Here is a 19,333-nt window from a genome sequence, read left to right as displayed (position 1 = left end):
TGTCTCAGTTTTGTAGCAAAACAGTAATGAGAACATTAACATAGAGGGATTGAGACTGTGTCCTGAAATGGATTTTATGGTGAGTGCAAAAATCCTATTTTATTTCTCTTGTATTGAAGGCTACATAAAGTCTTTCACCTTCAGGGTGTCCAAATGCAGTCCAATGGAGGGGTGGGGAACAAGGAAAGGAAATGCAAACAAGCCCAAGAAATCAACAGAGTACTATGGGCTGCCTGCAGCTCAGCAATCCTAAGGGACCTTACACCTGAATCTGGCATTAGATGTGGCCAAAACATCCACATGGTAGAACTTACAAAACGTATAAACAGATAACTAGATGGTAGCCTTGAAAATCTGGGGAAAAAATGTTAACAGAAATAGGTTAGGCAGAGCTGAAGAAAAGGCCTCCATCCTCCTAGGACAATAGCAAAAAACTGAGGCATGCTAGTAGCAGGAGGAGCTATTCCATGCTGCTCTACACTTTTTCTATTTGCCAATGTCTAATCCTCAGCAGTCAGCAGTATAACCTGAAGTTTGAAGGCCACCTGTGTCCCTCAATGTACGAGAAAGTAAATACGATTAGTAGAATAAGTGAGTGTTAGAATTCCTGATATATTTATTGCTGTCCATGGCTTCCTGCCCAGTTAGCAACCACAACCACCTGAGCCACAGAGATGAAACATAAGAAAAGGTCTCCACACTGAAGTCACAGATAGAAATAAAAACCTTGTACACATCTTAGCTCTTCCATTCTCTGTTTATACCTAAAACACGTTAGCTGGAGTTAGCCTTTTCAAAAAGGTGAAGAGAACTATGCAGAGTGTGTTATCCCTTAACAATCAAATGTATTTTTCAACCATTAAAAATGTTTAACTTCTGTGACTTCAGCATAAGCAAATCTGATTGGTCAATAAAGAGTTTTGCACATTACTTTTTGTGCTGCCTTATTTCACAAGCCTTTTGATTTCATTTTCTCTTCAGTACTACAGTATATTTATATATGTTTATATTTATTTATAGGTTATCATTTCTATGACATGTACCTGTCTCCTAAGGATACAGTCGAGCTGCTAGTAGGAGATCAACTTGTACTGAACTGTACTGTGATTGCTGAGTTTAATACTCCAGTCTACTTTACTTGGGATTACCCTGGCAAAAAGGTAAAATTGTATATATTTCTAAACTGTTATCCTTGATTAGTGAATTGAACTGTTTATGTACATTAAGCTAGGGCCTCACATACTTTTTCCTCCCTGCACTGTGAATGTTTACATGTTATGTGCAATTAAACCATGGCAACATCTAATGTTTGTGTAGTATTATGTTCAGCAGACTGTGTTCTTCTATTGTTGTGACTTAGATGACGTTCAGAGCACATTTTATGCCCAATTCATGCAAAACTCCACGTAATCCCAAGGGTTCACATACTTTTTCTTGCAATTGTATGTGCATATACTCTATACAAGCATATACTGTATATACAGCAGGTAAAATCAGTATTGAACACGTCACCATTTTTCTCAGTAAATATATTTATAAAGGTGTAATCCATCCATACAAAGAAACCAAAACAAATAAGTTTAGGAATTAAGTTATGTGTAATAAAATGGAATGACACAGGGAAAAAGTATTGAACACATGAAGAAACGAAGGTGCAAAAAAAGCATGGAAAGCCAAGACACCAGCAGAAATCTATCAGTACTTAGAAAGCAATCCTGCCCCTTGTCAGTGAAAATTAATATCAGCTGGTTTAGTCTCAACTGATGGCCTATAAAAAGGTGTCTAGTTACCAAGGTGTCACAAAAAAAAATCTCATAATGGGTAAAAGCAAAGAGCTCTTTCAAGACCTTCACAACCTTATTGTTGCATAACATACTGATGGCATTGGTTACAGAAGGATTTATAAACTTCTGAATGTCCCAGTGAGCACTGTTAAGGCCATAATCCAGAAGTGGAAAGAACATAATTTCACTACAAACCATCCATGACCAGGTGCTCCTTTCAAGACAGTGAGTGAAAGAATTATTGGAAGAGTTGTCCAAGAGCCAAGGACCACTTGTGAAGAGCTTCAGAAAGAGTTGGAATTAGCAGCTACAATTGTTTAAAAAAAAAAAAAAACATTAAGTAATGCACTCAACCGCCATGGCCTGTATGTATACTCACCATGCAAAACTCCTTTTCTGAATAAAAAGCATGCTGAAGTTTGTTTAAAGTTTGCTGCACAACATTTAGACAAGTCTGTGAAATACTGGGACAATTTACTGTAGTGTGGTCACATGAGACCAAAATAGAAATCTTTGGATGCCATAATACACACCATGTTTGGAGGTCAAATGGCACTGCACATCACCCCAAAAACACCATACCAACAGTGAAATTTGGAGGTGGGAACATCATGGTTTGGGGCTGTTTTTCAGCATATGGTACTGGCAAACTTCATGTCATTGAAGGAAGGATGAATGGAAAAATGGACCAAGACATTCTTGATAAAAGTCTGCTGCGATCTACCAGGATGATGAAGATGAAACAAGGGCTGACATTTCAGCAAGACAATGATCCCAAACACAAAGCTAAATAAACTCTCAATTAGTTTCAAAGAAAGAATATAAAGCTGCCAGAATGGCCCAACCAATCACCTGACTTGATTTCAACAGAAAATCTATGGAAATAACTAAAGATCAGAGTTCATAGAAGAGGCCCATGGAACCTTTAAAGACTGTGTGGAAGAATGAGTCAAAATCACACCTGAGCAATGCATGCGACTACTTTCTCCATACAGGAGGCATCTTGAAGATGTCATTACCAACAAAGGATTTTGTATGAAGTATTAAATAAATTTCAGTTAGCGTGTTCTATACTTTTTCCCTGTGTCATTCCATATTATTACACATAACTTAATTTGTGAACTTATTTGTTTTGGTTTCTTTGTATGTATGGATTGCATGGGTTGTTACTGGACATGTGGACATTTCATGTCAATAGCACCTTTAGAAATATATATACTAAGAAAAATGGTGATGTGTTCAATACTTATTTTACCTGCTGTATATGTATACTGTATATGGAATACCTATATACAGTAATATAACAAAAGGGAGAGAGAAAAGGGTTATTTTTAATAAAAATGAGGGAAATGTTGTATGAGCCATAGCCCATAAAATAACTTAAAGCAACATATTTTCATGTATCTGTAACAGGAGCATCTGTCCAGTTATTTATAAAGCAATAATGGGATATCAGATCACCAGCAAAGTTCACTAGTATGGTCAAGACCTTGGTTTTATATCAGCCACACATCCAAGTGACAAAATAATAGACCAAAGTTAATCCCAAATAAGAATACGTGATAATATTAAGAGTGAATAAACTTTCAAATGAACAGGAACACATGTAGAATGAATGCTAAACCTTGGGTAAAATATGAAGAACAGATGTTCTAAACAAGAACCACATACGTATATCGTGGCCATACTCCAGAAGAAGTGGCATTTAACTTCAATACTGGTGGAACTGGTTCTATCAGTGACTGGCCTGGGACATGGAATGAGATGTTCCCATAAGAAAATCATAAAAAGATGTAAGCAGCATGGATGGAGTGATAGGGGGTAGGTATCACATGGCTGGAGTAAGGGGTCATTGTGCCTAATGTGCAATTATGAGGTGCAATGGCAAAAGCCCACCCCCTCAAAAAATAAACTAGATAAATGCTAGTTAAATAAAATAGATAATGTCTATTTTATAGATAAATATTGATTAGAAAGTTTGGGGACCCCATACTAAGCTAACTGCTGGAAAATACCAGGAGATATAAAACTAAGAAAACAAAGGAAGGGAATACAGATAAACAGATGCAGAAGGGGAAAGAAGAATAAATGTAACTGAGCAAAAACATAATAACATCCTTGGCATGGTTAGCAAGATTGTATATCCTGTTTTGCATTGAGAAAAGGCTAATAAGCCTGAAATCAGTTAATCTGTTTCTTTTTCTAACTACTGGGCAAGCTAAGATAACTTGAGTATTATACTGTCATTATAAAACAATCTGGTAGCTTCCTGTGTACTGGTAAAACGGAGCCTACCATTTGACAAATAGAATATGTTGAACTCATTAAAAAAAAAAAAAACCTGTCCTGAGAGAAATATGTAGGCTGCCATGGTTGACCTCATAAAAATACCAGTTGCATAGCTATACGTTCAGTATCTGACTTCAATACTTTATATACCTCTGACCTGTAACGAGCATGTAGCTTGCAAAAATTTAAGCTGGATCACCAGAATTGCATAATAATTGTGTTAAAACTATTGGATCAACATGACAACCAAATAATTAACATTTTTAGAAGCCAAGGTCAACAATAATGTTATTTTGTTTTTCTTTAAGCACAGAGAAAAAAATACCTGGCAGAAATCTAAGCTAATAACTTCCTGTGCTGTAATCTCTCGATGGTAAAAAAAAAAAGCACCTCCTCAATATGTTAAAGAGAAGAGTAGATGGGGAGTCCTGTCCTAGGGTGACAACAATGATCATCAAAAAAGTGTGTGAAAGTTGTCACTTGGGGGCTAAGAATATGCATGCATCATACATACTAGGGGGGGTACAACTGGGGGAATCAATGGTGGAGAAGGATCTGGGAATTCTGGTAGATCACAAGTTTAATAATGGCATGCATTGCCAAGCTTCGGTTCTAATGCAAGCAAAATCCTCTCTTGTATTAAAAGAGGTATAGACTCCAGAGAGAGAGATATCATATTACCCCTGTACAAATCATTAGTAACACCTCATCTGGAATATGCCGTTCAGTTTTGGGCACCAATTCACAAAAAGAACATTTGGGGAACTGGAGAAAGTACAGAGAAGGGCAACCAAACTGATAAGAGGCATGGAGGAGATCAGCTATGAGGAAAGATTAGAGGAACTGAATTTATTCTCTCTTGAGAAGAGGAGATTAAGGGGGGGATATGATCAACATGTATAAATACATCAGTGGTTCATATAGTGAACTTGGTGTAGAGCTATTCACCCTGAGGTCATTACAAAGGACAAGGGGCACTCTTTACGTCTGAAGGAAAAGAGATTTAATCTCCAAACATGGAAAGGTTTCTTCACAGTAAGAGTTGTGAAAATGTGGAATAGACTCCTTCAAGAGTTGGTTCTGGCCATCTCAGTGGATTGCTTTAAAAAAGGCCTGGATTCTTACCTAGATACACAGAATATAACTGGATACTAACACTTATAGGTAAAGTTGATCCAGGGAATAGCCAATAGCCTCTCGGGGGATCAGGAAGGAATTTTTTTCCCTGCAGGAGCAAATTGGATCATGCATTGCTGGGTTTTTTTGCTTTCCTCTGGATCAATTGTGGGTATAGGATTAGAACTTTTTTTTTAATGGTTGAACTAGATGAACTTTTGTCTTTTTTTAACCTGACTAACTATGTAACTATGTCACCCCAGAACAGAAAGTGTGTTGTTGGTAGGATCAGGAGGTGAAAATAAAGGGCTAAAAACCTAAAAAAGAAAATGAATACAGCCATTAGACCACATATCTAGGGACATGTAACCTGCATTTTTACAGTTTTGTACTTGGGTTTAGATATGTTTTAAATGAAAACCCAATGTTGTGTTAAAGTAAGGAAGGAATCTATATAGATCATGATCAAATATAACCTGTGCAGTGCTAAAAAGAAAAGGTACACAAAGTATCCCTAAGGGCTTGTTCACACTTGCAGCAGTCCATGCCATTCCTCTGAAAAGCAATTGGCAATGGATCATTTTTGGTGGCGTTTGACAGGCAGCTGGAAGACAATATGCCACCTCCTCCCCCGCTGTTTTAACCATGAAAAGCCCATTATAGGCAGTTGCAGGGTGCAGCACAGCACCATTCACATGAAATTCTGGGATATAAATGCATATTAAAAATGTGTGTGTGTGTGTATATATATATATTTACTCACACAGTGTATATACAGTATATATAAATGTGTATAGCCCTGCCTGGCTGCAAGGAAAGTTTGAGGGGAAAGGGGGAGTGGTTCAAGGGGCACTAAAGCTACGGCTCAACCGCCTACTTTTACTGTTCTTAGCCACGCATGTGAACAGGGCTGTGATATGTGAAGCAAAGGGTTTGCTTAGAGCTTCCAGTCAAACTATTTATGTCCATAAAACAGGTACAACTACTATTTTAATGGTTGGTGTGGAGAACTTTTCTTCTATTTATAGGTTGTTATGAAGCAGAGCCTCAAAGCTTGTGCCAAAAAGTAAACCTTATTTTGATATGCTTTCATCAAAAATAAGAAATGAATGCCACTTGTAATCTTTACAGATCAACCGCCCTGCGACAGAGCTGTCTGATCGTCGCCCCCAGAATGACCACACAGAAATGTACAGCACTCTTATCCTGCCTGCATTAACTCAATCAGACCTCGGGAAGTATATGTGTCATGCAATAAATGAGAATTGGCACTACCAGGAGAGCAACGAGGTCATTGTGCACGGTACAGAATGAATGGGACAGTGAACAGTGCGGCTTATTATGTAGTGGTATTGTAGCTAAATTGCTGCAGAAAGAAGCTCTAAGCAATCAGGCTAGAAGGGTGTATAAAAATATTATTCATATTATATTAGCCCAAGCCATATGTATTGCAAATGATAGTAAAGGAGAAGTAGAGCCAAAGCTCTTTCTTCCTGGGGATCACAGGAGTGCAGTTCATTCTGCACTCCTGTGACCTGTATTCAACAGGCAACAGGCTAAAGTCCACTGTCAGCTGACATCACTCAACTGGTCCAGGCTCTGGAGAGATACCGACTTTAATGTTGGGAATCCACCTAGCTGGGCTGGCAGCTAGCTCAGCTTTTCAGCGTGCCACTGAGAGCCTGAACCAGTGACTCCTGCCCCCTGCACAACTTGGCGCTCCAGTGAGCCTTGGAGGGGCAGAAGAGAGAGCCAGAGATTGACAGTCACCGCCCCTCCGCTCACTGAAAACCGAGAACTGAGCTTTCAGTGGCCTTTGATCACTCAGTTCTCGGTCTTAGAGCCAGCAGGGGACAGATACAGCATCAAATTGATGCTGCATCCACCTAGGTGAGTACCAATGTTTATTTTTACATATCATGAACTTCTCTTTTAATTAATCATAGGTTAATTCAGAAGTCCCTGATAAATCGCCACATATTAATGAATATAGAAATGCATTAATGTGTCTCTTTTATATCTTTTGCTCTTTAACAAAATGTCTAACATTTATGGCAAAGGTACTTTACAACAATCCATCTCAAACTTGTTTGTCTCTAATCTGGTGATACAGGAATGTCCCTGCAAGAGATATTGTAACACACACCTTGCTGCCTCTTGGACACAAAAAATGCAGAGAAAATACAATACTAAAAGATATTTACAATCACCAATCACCACCAGATAACAGTAAATTAAAGTGAAACTAACATAAAAAAATATAGCTGGCAGGTAGGCTTTTTCTACAGAACACTACTAAAACTGGAGTGCTCAGAATCTGCGCAGCTGTGCATGGTAGCCAATCAGCTCCTAACTTCAGCTTGTTCAATTTGACAAAGCTTTGACAATAAAGCCTGGAAGCTCCCCCCAATATGTCTTGTCTTCTGTAAAAGTCTCTTGTAAAAGTGTCAGCCTGAAGGTAAATCTCCCCAATGGAACAAGATGGCAGAAAAACTGACAGGGGTTTTAACCCTCCCTTACTATATCCAAAATGAAAAAAAGGTTTTGCTTATAGTCCTACTTCAACCTTTGCACCCCTTAATTTTCAGTGCAGCACTGTTTATCAATTCTTGGAGACACGTGTGTGATTTTGGTTCTGTAACTCTGCAAAGCTGTCTGTAAATCCAGATTGTAGGCAACTATCATTGTCTGGTAAATCTTCCCAATGTGAAACAGATGGCAAAAAAACTGACAGGGGTTATAACCCTCCTTTACTATGAGGGGTCTCCAAAATGTTTCCACACTGTTACAGTATATATACGAGATTTTAAAAAGTGCAGAAACCTTTTGAAGAACCCTCGTAAATCCCCCCCCCCAAAAAAAAAAAAGTTGCCAATAGTTCTACTCCAACCTTTTCATCTCTTAATTTTCAGTGCAGCTGTTTATCATTTTTGGGAGCACTAGTGTGATTTTGATTTTGAAACTCTGAAAAGCTGGCTGTAATTGTAGGCAACTACCAGTCCTTGCATGTGTTTATAGCTTCTGGGTATCTCAAAATGCTTATACATGTTCCTCAGGAAAAAAATTGGTTGATAGAAACCCTAGATACTCACCTTCCGTAGTGATGAAAAATAGGGATTACAGCATAGAGTCATATAACCTAGGGCACGAACCCTTGTGTGTCCAGTACAAGTTCTTCTCATGTGTTATTAATGGTGATAGGCAAATATACATTGGGTTAAGATGTGTTTATTTTACAGACATTTCCTAACTTAAAATTTGATTAGCACATGTGTTAAATTAGTATGATAATTATATACACTCATGAATACCCATTGCTCTGTGGAATGGCCAGTGGGACACACTTGGCTGTCTGGAATGTTGACTGCAATGTGTGTGTGGTTGATCTGGTTATTGTCCTAATGTCCTTGGTCTGCTAAAGTATACTCACAATGAATTGTGAAGGAAACATGAATTATTCAATGATAATATCATAATTATTCATTCATAATATTGTACTTTGGCTGACCATAAATGTTTTAAACTCTGCACTGCAAGCTCAAATAGATAAGGTTCTTGCATCTAGTTAATTAATATTTTAGTATTCAACTATATATGTTTTTCACTGGAAGTATTTTATATAGTTATATTATCTGTATAACCTATGTATTTCTTGATTTATATATTGTCAAAGAATATGATGGTGCTATTTTATTCAGTAATAGTAATATTTTAACACCATGATAGGTGATTAGTTTTGTCAAGCTTGTGATTTCCTTTTTTCTCTGAACTCCAAACAGATTGAAAAAACACGACTTGACCCAACTATGTATTAATTAAACTATTCTTAAAAATGATCTCCAAGAAATGTAAAGCAGTGTTTCAGTTACACCTATCTCTATTTGGTTTTTCTTAAGATCTGCTGCTTTAATCCCTTGGTTAGACTCAGTGGTCCATGTTGCCAGCATACTTCTGGTTACTGGCTCTGCTTTCGGTACTCAAGAGATCCCCATAGACTTTCTATTGGCTTAACTGTCTTAATTCACAAAATGTATAACAGAGTGTTTGCAATTGAATTGTACTGGCAACAAGTGTTGATTTTATAGTGGGAGATCTTAAGACTGACACAGTGGGGTTGATTTACTAAAGGCAAATATACTGTGTGCACTGCAAGTGCACTTGCTCCCGAGCTTAGTAAATGAGGTAAAGCTTCACTTTGCAAAGAATACTCAATCACATGCCAGGAAAATAAAAAAGAAAACAGCATTTTTACTTGCACGTAATTGGATGATAGAAATCAGCAGACCTCCCCTTCATTTCAGAGCTTCCCCTCAGGTCTAGAGCAACAGCACTTGAAATGCACTTACAAGTGCACTTGCAGTGCACAGACTAATTGCCTTTGGTAAATCAACCCCTATGGAAGTAAGTATAACTGGCACCTGCACTTCTACAACTTTAAATTCTTTGGAACCTTTCTTTAAATGTATTTTACAGATAGATAACATATCTTAATTTGAATTCACTTGCTTAGCCCAGTGCTGTCAGTCAAACACTCTAAACATCATTACAGGAAGGAGGATCATAGCAGGATAAGTCCACATTTAGTATACTGTATATATTTATACTGTGGATTTATCTACTTGTCTTTAGTTCAGCTTTAATCTTATGGGGATGGTGGGGGATTATTTATAGAGACGTTATACTTTCATTTCTCACTTGTTATTTACTTTCTTTTCCTACATAGAAAATCCTTTTATCTCTGTGGAAACAAAAGAGGACACGCTCATCGAAGCCACAGCTGGGGAAAAGATGGCAAAACTGCCAGTGAAACTCACTGCTTATCCAACTCCAACATTTCAGTGGTATAGTCAAATAACATTTTTTTTTTACTTCTTTGCAAAAATATGTCTGCCCACTAAAACTGGCTAAAATGCAGTATTCTCATTCAAGGGATGTACATTTCTTTAAAAGCTCCCACCCCATTGTTTTAAACCAGTTTTCAACATGACCAGGGTAGTTCAGAGCTCACCTCGTTAGGCTAACCTCGCCAAGCACACTCCTCAGTTCCACCTACCTGTGACCTCCTCCCTTAGAAATAACTACGTTCATGGAGTTAAAGGGCCGACATGGCTTTTTATTAAACAATAAGCTTTAAATAACAAACATAACATAATCCAGTTAAACTTGGTTGCTGGTCCTTGACAGTACCATATTACTCCAAACTTTGTGTCTGTGGCACCATTTAGTTGAGTTACGCCCCCAGCCATCAAACACTGCCTTGGAGACCATCCCAGCTGACCTCAGACACCCACCTGATTTCCCAGTGCCCTATTCTTAAAACTTGAACAAGCAAGTAGAGGACGCCATACCTTGGATGGGTCCCCACCGTTTTCCCAATAAGACCAGCTTTAGATCCCCATCAAGGACCACAAACTGCCATAGAATACAAAAGAATACAATGAATCCGCAAACCATACGAGTAGGAGAGAGGGACTTTCTTCCAACAATTCCAACTCTGTGAGTAAGCCTAAACCACTCCTCCCCAGCAACTATACTTTCCAGCTACTCCCCATCACCTCATCTGCCTGACCAATCAGGTGAGGGTCAGTAACTGACCACCTACTTCTAAAATAGTTAACCCCTTCAGCCTTCCCCTTCCACTCTGTCATGTATGCCCTATGCTTAATTTGTTCTTTATTAGCAAATATTTCTGTAAATACTAGCTGCCCAGTGTCTTCTTTGAAATAAAGGAAATGGTTGCAAACTAATAACTGTATGCAATAAATAGATGTAATACCATTAACCAGTGTGTTTTCTTTTTTCAAACCTTTATATTTGTATCCATGTTTACATGCAGGCTAAACTGTCCAACAAAAGTTACAGAGATAGGGACTATGACAAACTATATTACTGCTAGGGGTGCTTGAGATGTTGCTGCAACATTTTTTATAAAGCAGAACTCTAGCTTAGAATAAAATATTATTTAAATTTCCCACTTTATTTATCTGTAATACTCATCTCTACTCCAGACCTGCCCTCTGATAATGCCCTCTGCAAGGTCCAGTTCACCTTCTTTTCCTGGGTGAATGATCCCTAGTGTCTACTTCCTTCAAACCTAGACTATCAAGGTCCCCCTTGATAATGGGCTATTGTTTGAAATGCATACTCCCCCCATGAGTAGCTGGAAGCGGCGGTGGTTTACATGCATGTTATATCTACACTTATGTGAATATTAATGCCTTAAATCAGCTGAATAAAATGGTGGTTTGTACTATGTCCATTTGTTTTTACATGCCACAAACATACTGAGTGGAGAGGCCTTGCACTACATGATCCTTGGTGGTGTATCTGGAGACTCCAAAATTGCCCTTGGGTCATATACCATTAAGATCTTGAAAACTGTGGATGCTTGACAGGTGACATCTTTAATGTGAGATCTCATTATCTGGTAAGAGGCCATTGTAATTGATGGTGGCGATTTCACTTGGTGGTGTAATCATATTTGGAAGTGGATACGTACTACACAGATGAATGGTGGTGAAACTCTCCTTCATGATATTTACATCCAAACACATTGGCAGTGGACTTTTTTTGTTTGTTATATTGATTCAATTACTTACACATATCACTTACAAATAAGGGAGTCATTGTCCCATGCACAAAGTCGCATTTGCCATTGTTCATATTATGATTATTCTTGGTTTATGGTGTTTATGTATTTAAAGCGGAGCTCCACTCAAAAGGCCTTGTCCCCCTTTGGGGAGGGGGGGAGCGGGTACCTGATTTTGACAGGTACCTGCTCCCACTTCTGCTGTGGAAGGTGTCATTCCCCTCCCTCCCCGTAGTCTTCTGGGATACATGACAGGTCCCAGCAGACTATGGGACCATTCACAAGGCACAGAGCTACTCACACACACCCAGCTGTGAAGCCACAAGCTGTCACAATTGAGTGTTCACACTTAGGATGCCAATGCCAGGGAGAGAGGATGGCTGGTGAAACTAACTGCAGTGAAAATACGGCTGGATCGAGAGACAGGCAATTGTCTGTTTTTTAAAAGTCAGCAGCTACAGTTTTTGTAGCTGCTGACTTTTATTTTTTTTATATTTTGACTGGAGCACCACTTTAAGGTAATATTTATTTATTGCACACAGTGCAACTATTTATTTGACAGTAGGTTCATGTGCACTTGGTGTTAGGTTTTTTTTTAGTGCGGCTGTAATATTCTTTTAATTTTATTTATTTACACTAAGCACAGATTTATTTGGTTTTATTATATTCATTATGTTAGCTATAACAAAATAAGTATTTAGCCCACAGATACCTGAAGATGACAGTATTCATCTGTTTAGTACTTTCATTGTCAGATACAATTGCAATAAAAAATATAAAAATAAATTAAAAATAAAACATAGACATTTTTTAAAATTTAAAATAACAGCAGAACAAAGAGGATCCTTATATGTCTTTGCAAAAAAAATATATACATAAATATATATAAGATTATAGTAAGTTGCCCATGGGTGTACTCTGACAGTAGATTCCACTCTGCTCCATTATACAAAATCCCCAAAACAGAAGTTGCACTCCAAGATACTGAAAACCAAAATGTTATTTTCCACATATTAGGGCACATATGGACTTACTGTACTTCAGAGAGACAAATTTCGGTATTCCTGTCCTTCATCATGACACTGCTAAATTTGGCCTGGGCTTCTAAGCATTAATGAACTTTGGTCACAAAATGGATAAAGCACAATCCTTTTGCGTATTATGACATTACAAAAGATTTATACAGTAGATGTACTGTATACTTAAAATATTTTGGTTCTTTTGCTGACACAACATTTGAGCTATGAAAAAATATTTTCTTGCATAGACATTTGCTGTCTGTTTGTAAAGTTTGAAGGAATTTTGAAGAAAATTTTGAAGGAAAACTCCTAAAGCATACTATACTAGCCTTTTTCAATCAGTGTGTTGTCTGGGATGCCTTCTGGGTTCTTCAGGGGTGCCTTGGTAAGAATGCCAAAAAAAATTGAGTACAGACCCGTGGGAGGATAAAGCCTGCTTTTTTTGTTACACAAAGCCACAGATTTTCATTGTACAGCATTACAAGATTGGGTATTGTGTGGGCCAGCCACCAGCTGCCTAACAACTGATGACATAATTGGCTGACAAGGGTACCTGACTGAGAGAGAGAAGCTGAGATAGAAAAGAAACATTGGAATGTTAGCCAGTACCAATGTGCAAACGTGTTTGCCTTGTAAGAATAAATAACCCCTAATGTTGGGTGTCCTACATGTATGAATGATGCTGTGATATATAAAACTGCATGGTGTCCCAAAAGTCTCCATACATGAGGCACCGCCCCACTATGGTAGCAGCATATGGTGATAGTTGAATCAACAGTTTCCATTTCATGGATTGGTCATCGCTGCCCAGTGGAATGGCTTGCGAGATCCCCTGATCTTTTCCCCACTCAACTTTTTCTTGTGGAACTATTTGGTGTACAGAAACATTATTAGAAACATGGATCATTTAAAGGAATGCATTCAAAATGCACTTGCATAATGACAGATATCTTGGAACATGAGTGGGGGAGTAGACCTTGTCTGTTTTTAGAAAGAGGTGGCAAACACGTAGAGAACATTTGTAAATATTTTGTAAAATTTTGTAATAAATATTTTGTATATAAAGGTACATTTAGCTACACTTTCTCATATTTCCTATGTATGGCGACTTGTGGGACACCCTGTATTAGCTTAGTTACGTTTATAATGGGGTGCCTCAACATTGCGCAGAATTTTAACGGGTGTCTTGACTGGAAAAACAGTTGAGAAACACTGCCATACACTATAGTTACACAAGTAATTTGTAACTTAAAATGTATAATGATAAAAAATGACCTTTCCATTCTAATATGTGGATGCTATAATTTTCTAAAACTGTTCAGAAATGTCACTTCCTTACAGCATGGTAATCTGGAGGTGATCTATAGACCCTTGTGTACAGAGTATTATCAGGGATTTCACCTCCTGTTTGTTTAATTGGCACAATGGTTTTCCCTGAAGACTGAGATACAAATAACATTTCAGGCATTCTCTGTAGTAGTTTGATATTAGTAAAATAATCACTACTTTTCCACTTTGAAAGTTATGCAAATACAGATTGCCCAGATGAATACAATGATCTACATTTCAAAAACAGTATGACAAAGGACATGGAAAAACAAACATCAGTTTCTTTAGAACAGTGAATGATCTTGCCAAGGGAACCAGCATTATAAGTTTGATTTTAGTTTACCTGGGATTGTTTTTTTTCTCAACAAAGCTGGAATTTCACTTTAAATTTGAAATTAATTTCAGGCAAAGTGCAGTACTCAATACATAGTAAGCCAACTAATAGGTAAAAAAATGTAAGATTGAAGCAAAATTTGGCTATTTTAGTGAGTCACTGGTGAAAGAAAATTAATCAGGTAAACTAAACTACCCAAACTACAGTAAGCCTCCCACACACCCCACCCCCACACATAAATAAATAAATAAAGACCTTGTGAATCATGAAGAATAAGGGAGTAGATCTTTTTCCTTTTACAAGTCCAAACATTTGGTGGTGAAACTGATCATTTTGTTTCATAATCAATTTAACGTGAATCACAGTGCTCATCTCCAGTTGGATTACTTCATGTCTTTGCCTATGTACCATGTTATGGAAAAATACCAGTGTCTTTTGAGTATTTATATATAACCTACTCTTTGGTACAAGAAGTTTGACTAATGTTTCTCCTATATTGCAATATTTACATCCTGGTTTAGGTAGGTTTGGAGTAAGCTGGGTAGGAAATGGAAACTGAAAAAAGCCAAGCTGTAAACAATTGTGAAATATGCTGAGCACAATAAGAATTGTATCTCCATTTCCTTTCTCAGGTTTAAAGATGGGAAGCCAATAACATTTAGCAGCACTTATGGAAAGTACGGCCAGTCTCTTCACTTTTTGCAGATAAGGGAAGTGGTAGAACAGGATGCTGGAAGATACACTTTGGTGCTGAAGAATGAGCAGGCTGAATTGGTGGAGCAGGTTACTCTACGACTGGCGGTGAATGGTAAGCATACAGCCAAACAGAGAAAATATCTTAAAGCCTATGAACAATTATAGGCCAAGTAAAACTTTTCTTAGGTTGAGCAGAAAGATTCAACTTTTTAAATTCTCCTAGCTCTCATATGTTTGCAGGGATCCATTCAAGGACATATATAATCTCTTCTGGGCGCAAGAAACGTGTACCACAGCTGCACAATATCCCCTCAATAACAACACCTGCTGAACATATACACCCACGCACAACATAACATCATTTAAATGCAAAAGCCTATTCCAGCTAACATTCACGCTACAATAGAAATTCCCTTGTTATAATGAAGGGCTAATGACAGGAATTCTTAAATATGGGCAATGACTGGATGCCACTCAACCATAGGCTCCATAGCAGTGGTCCTGTTGTTACATTAGTGTATACATGTTACCTTGTGGGAAATGTTGGTGCTTGTCTGTTGCCATGTGAGAACTGTAAATGTTGTGTCCACAGAATGCCCATTTACTAAAAGATAAGGAGCATTCTGCAGATAGAACTCTATGTTCCCATGTCACATTAAAAAGAAAAACCTAATCAATGCTTCATGGGCATAACCAATTCACAGTTTAAATGGCTGTACATGAAAATATGATTGAAATAGGTTATAAACACAATCTACAGCAGGCCTTGAAATTTCCACTCGCCTGCTTGCCAATGGCGAGCGGAAATTATGGTGGGGCGAGTGTGTCCCCAGGGCCATCTTGCTGAGTAGGTAGGATATGCTTGGTGGAGTTATGGTTTTGTGAGTGAAAGATTATGTGGGGTTATGGTTGTATGCGGTGCATAGTCTAAGTATGATGGAGTGTTTAGGGGGACATTGGAGGCCCTGATGTAAAGTGGGGGACCCTGGGGACCCTGATGTAATGTGGGTAACATTTAACAGTGTAATTTCATGAAATAATTTACGAGGGCGTGTTTAGGGGGGAATTAGGGAGGTAGCAGGGTAGGGGTTGGGTGGGGCAACTGGTGGCGAGCAACTCTTAAGGCCTGGCTAGTAGCTCAAGACTTGAAATTTTAAGCCCTGATCTACAGTATATAGTGTTGCTGCTTCCCCTCAGTACCAACATCCCGATATACTTCTAGAAAAGGTACAAAATAATGTCAGACTTTACTGGTACCAAAGAACACACTATTTATCAATAAAATATATGTTTTTATTACAATATTTTTAAAAAACAAAACTAACAAAAGAAATTCTATAAAAACATTCCATAGTCATCATTTAAATATAGATTATTTCTTCAAATTATATAGTTTTTTCATTTCCATTAATCCAAAAGAGGCCAACGCGTTTTGCTTATCTATTTCCTCAGGACTCTCGACTGGAGTTTACAGGAATATAACCTGACTATAGAAAGCATATATTGAAATATTTGCTTATACATAATATAGTATAATCTTACATGAAATAAAAGATAACAAAACAACACTGAAATAAGAATAAAAAAGGGGAATGAACAGGTGCACTCACATGGTTTCACAGGGTATCTTAATAATGGGGACACCAAGGGACAGTGGTAGTAGCAAACTGGCAAGTTGGTATCACATTCACAATAGGGATATTACCAAGAAACTATCTGCAATTTAGATCTATCTGAAAATAATCATATGTATATATATATATATATATATATATATATATATATATATATATATGATCCAGTACAAAGCAGCAACAAAATGTCTATCCTATGGACATATATCACCTTACTTGATAGTGATGAATCAGGCTCAGTGGTACCCCATTGCAACAACTTTAGATGTAAGTATGGATTTGGCAAATTCTATTTTTGTCTATATCTGGAATATTGTTGATATATAGAGTAAATCTATGGAATAGTAATGAACCCTATTATATATTCTGTAAGCGGTAAGATGTGATATTAATGATGGCTATTCTACTGTTGTCCTTATCAAGTTGCATAGGACATCAAAAAATCTAAGATATCTCCCACTTTGGGTAAGCTTGCATATAAATAGAGGTTTTTGGACCATAGCTTGTTTTTTTTTTGAAAAAACAATTGATGTTTATTCATGGAAAAGCAGAACAAAGTGGAATCAAAGTAGCAACAAGTAAGATACACAAAATATGAAGACATTCAGTTCACATATACTGTACATGTTGTTTGTATCAATATTAGTCAGTTGTATAATCATGTCACTGGTATACATGAAGGATTCATATATCAAGACGTTTCAGGCACAAAGATCACACTAAATTGAGTGAAAGGAATCAACAGGAGGATGGAAATGTTGCACAAGCAGAGATGTGGAGGAAGCAGCATTCTGGGGTCAGCGATAGTGCAGTCTCCATAATGGTGTAAATTAAATCACAAACTTTATCCCAGAATGGTATAAGCTGTGGATATTGCCACCAAATGTGTAACAGGGAGCCCTCTGCTGATCAACATTGCCAGCATAAGCCTGACCTCTGAGGAAACCACCTCTTTAGCCTATCCGGAGTGGCATACCATCTGGTTAACAATTTGTAGGAATTTCCTGTGTCCTAGTGCTAATAGAGAATTCTGTCTGAAGAGCTGATTCCCAGCCCGAAAATTGTTGGGGGGATTATTATATTCATGTTGAAGCCATGTGTAGGCTAGAGAGGTGGTCTAGTATACAGGCTTCCCTTTCAGAAAAAGTATTTCTAAGGTTGATAAGGTTGGAAAATGCTTCCCTCCATTTGTGGTTAGTTGAATAATTGTGCATTTGAAAATAAGTCCAATATGGAATAGAAACCTCTCCACACAACTCCTGAAGTTCTCCTTTGGACCTTACACCCCCGCGTTTGAGACAGTGAGTTGCCAACAGGGATAAACCTGAACCATGCAGTGGGATCACAGCAACCTCCAACCCGGGAGGAAACTCCGGGTTGTTAGCCAGAGGGGTGAGAGGGCCTGGTGAGTTAGCAAAGCCCCGGAGCCTCGCAAGGTCATAAAAAACATCCAATGTTGCACCGATTAAGGGATGAGCGGGCAGATGTTTTGAATAAGTAGACTTAAGTAACCATGGCAAGAATCTTAAAAGAGACGATGTGTAAGAACTTTCTAGACTGACCCAATGTTTATTTTTGGTGTGGCAATTCCAGTTGATGATTCTGGTAATGTGAGTGGCATTGTAATATTTTTTAAAGTCTGGTAAGCCCATACCTCCAGAATCTTTGGTGCGCGTAATTAATTAAAATTGAATGTGTGGTTTCTTATTAGCCCAGACAAAGGCTCTTTGAGCTTGTTGTAATTTCTTGAAAAAAATTGATGGGATTCTGACTGGGAGGGCGTTCATGCTATATAATAACCTAGGAAGTATATTAATTTTAATGATAGCTGCCCTACCAAACCAAGAAAAGGTTTTTGCATGTCAAAATTTGAGATCCCTATGCATATTGCATAGTAAGGGGACAAAGTTTTGTGCGTACAGGTCTTCCAGATTTTGAGTAAGCCAAATACCTAGATATTTAAGGGCGATGGGGACCCACCTAAAAGAGCAATTACACTTAATGAGGGCTAAGGAGGAGGGGCTAACAGATAAATTCAAAGCCTATGATTTGGTGTAATTTATTTTCAAATTAGAGAGAAAAAGGTAGTGGTTGAATAAGCTCAGAAGATTATGTACAGAAATATGAGGCTGACATAAGAAAAATAGCAGATCATCTGTGAATGCCGCTGTTCTGAAGATCTCATTGTTGATTTGGAAACCATGTATAGTCTAATTTTGCTGAATCAACCTTATAAAGGGTTCAAGTGTGAGAATAAATAGAAGAGGAGACAGGGGGCAGCCCTGTCTCGTTCCATTTGTAACAGTTAATGTTGTAGATAAAGTGCCATTAACATTAATCCTAGCTGTGGGGTTTTGATACAGTGCAGTGATCCATGCTAGGTTCCAGACCAGTATGTGCACAGGTGGCAAACATAAATTCCCACGATACGTGATCGAAGGCCTTCTCCGTATCCGTAGAGAGGAGAAGGCCTTCAATATCTTCAGAAGGTGCTCTGTGGATTAGGTTAAGGACTTGACAATGTTATCCCGTGCCTCCCTGCC

The 19,333-nt window shown here is 38.0% G+C and overlaps 1 protein-coding gene across 1 annotated transcript in view; it reads left to right on the top strand.

The window, feature by feature from the left end:
- The window catches only part of FLT4 (fms related receptor tyrosine kinase 4), a 336,901-nt gene that overhangs the window by 200,981 nt on the left and 116,587 nt on the right, over positions 1–19,333 (top strand). Inside the window, exons 6-9 of the mRNA XM_089670245.1 lie at positions 1,021–1,160; positions 6,321–6,492; positions 9,913–10,030; positions 15,093–15,268. Of these exons, the coding sequence (XP_089526371.1) occupies positions 1,021–1,160; positions 6,321–6,492; positions 9,913–10,030; positions 15,093–15,268 (606 nt within the window). The remainder of the gene's footprint in view (positions 1–1,020; positions 1,161–6,320; positions 6,493–9,912; positions 10,031–15,092; positions 15,269–19,333) is intronic.

This window comes from Staurois parvus, unplaced genomic scaffold (genome assembly GCF_062004578.1).
Source record: "Staurois parvus isolate SC_StPar_1 unplaced genomic scaffold, SC_StPar_1.0 ptg000088l, whole genome shotgun sequence".
Taxonomy (NCBI): Eukaryota; Metazoa; Chordata; class Amphibia; order Anura; family Ranidae; genus Staurois; species Staurois parvus.
The sequence above is the reverse complement of the archived record's forward strand: the minus strand, read 5'-3'. Positions and strand labels throughout refer to the sequence as shown.